This window comes from Polistes dominula, unplaced genomic scaffold (assembly GCF_049000335.1).
Source record: "Polistes dominula isolate Pdom_NZ unplaced genomic scaffold, Pdom_raw_medaka contig_21, whole genome shotgun sequence".
Lineage (NCBI taxonomy): Eukaryota > Metazoa > Arthropoda > Insecta > Hymenoptera > Vespidae > Polistes > Polistes dominula.
In genome coordinates this window covers 5,402,962-5,404,284 of record NW_028301061.1, presented here as the reverse complement: position 1 = coordinate 5,404,284, position 1,323 = coordinate 5,402,962, and the positions used below count along the sequence as shown (strand labels likewise).

Here is a 1,323-nt window from a genome sequence, read left to right as displayed (position 1 = left end):
TATTATAATACTTCTACCACATATAACAAAGGGACCAGGTATGATCTTTCGGTGGGGGTAGATGATAAAAACTACACTTTTCCAAACTGTAGCTATAAAAATGGAATGCTGAATGTGATAACCATAGATAGATACCAAAATCGTTGGATATTTATCGAGGAAAATAAAACCCGTCGTAAACTAAACAAATATAATGTACGATCCGAAAGGATCGTACGGTAATTAGCGGTATTCGAAATTCGCGCGCGTCCGCCCTCACACTACTACGTCACCGATCTCATTATCCGAAAACTCCATGAACAAAACTTTCACGCCGGTATACAGACTACCCTCTATGCCCTTCGACAACGTTTTTGGCTCCTCGACGGCAAGAATCAGGTGCAAAGAATCGTACGTCATTGCGTACGTTGCATCCGATTCCGTGCATCCGGCATCCAGTATAAAATGGGGAGCTTACCAAGCTCGCGTAGTAAGAAAACTAAGGTACAAGAACAGTTAATGACGTTAAAGATGTTATTTAACCGTTTAAGGCGGATTTATGAAAAATGCAATGAAAATTGTCAACTTCAAGGCATGGAATATACACACATTGAAAGTTTAATACCATTGAAAGAAGAATGGGATATGAAATCAGAGGAAAAAAGGACGTCTGAAGCTTATAGATTAGCGTATAAAGAAAGTGAAGAAATAATGGAGGTTTGTAAAAATTCAGAAAAGATTTGAAGATTTGACACGTTTCTTATTTGATTGTAATGAATTATTTTATTTTTCTAGGAAGTAATATCCAAAAGTAAGCACCTAAAAGAAATAATTGACAAGTTAAGACGTATCATTTTCGAAATAAATATTATGTTAAACATGCGCCGATCTTAGATTACGAAAATAACTGAAATATTTAAGTATATTAATAATATTTAGGTACATATTTATTATTATTTAAGATTGACTAATACTATAAGATAAAGTAATATCAGGAAGCCACTGCATTCTCCCACGTCGGAGTAGATTTCTTCGGTCCAATCTACGCGAAAGAAAAGAAGTACCGTAATAAAGGTCGCGTTTAAATATACGGGTGCATCTTCCTCTGCATGACTATCAAAGCTTTACACATCGAATTAGTCAGCGATCTGACTACAGATGCCTTTTTGGCCGCTTTCCGGCAGTTTGTGAGTCGAAAAACTATTTCAACTCACGTTTATTCTGATAATGGAACCAACTTCGTCGGGGCTAATAACCAGTTAAAGAAACTGTATGCCTTGCTCGAGTCGGACGAGTATAAGGCGAAGGTCTATGATTTCGCGGTAGATTGTAGAATCTCATGAC

At 36.8% G+C, this 1,323-nt stretch overlaps 1 protein-coding gene across 1 annotated transcript; it reads left to right on the top strand.

Moving 5' to 3' along the window:
* Positions 1-444: 444 nt before the first annotated feature.
* LOC107073436 (mediator of RNA polymerase II transcription subunit 30-like) lies at positions 445-912 on the top strand. Its single transcript, XM_015334077.2, has 2 exons — positions 445-696; positions 775-912. The coding sequence occupies exons 1-2, from the start codon at positions 445-447 to the stop codon at positions 871-873; spliced, it is 351 nt and encodes a 116-aa protein (XP_015189563.2). The 3' UTR covers positions 874-912.
* The last annotated feature ends 411 nt before the right edge of the window (positions 913-1,323 follow it).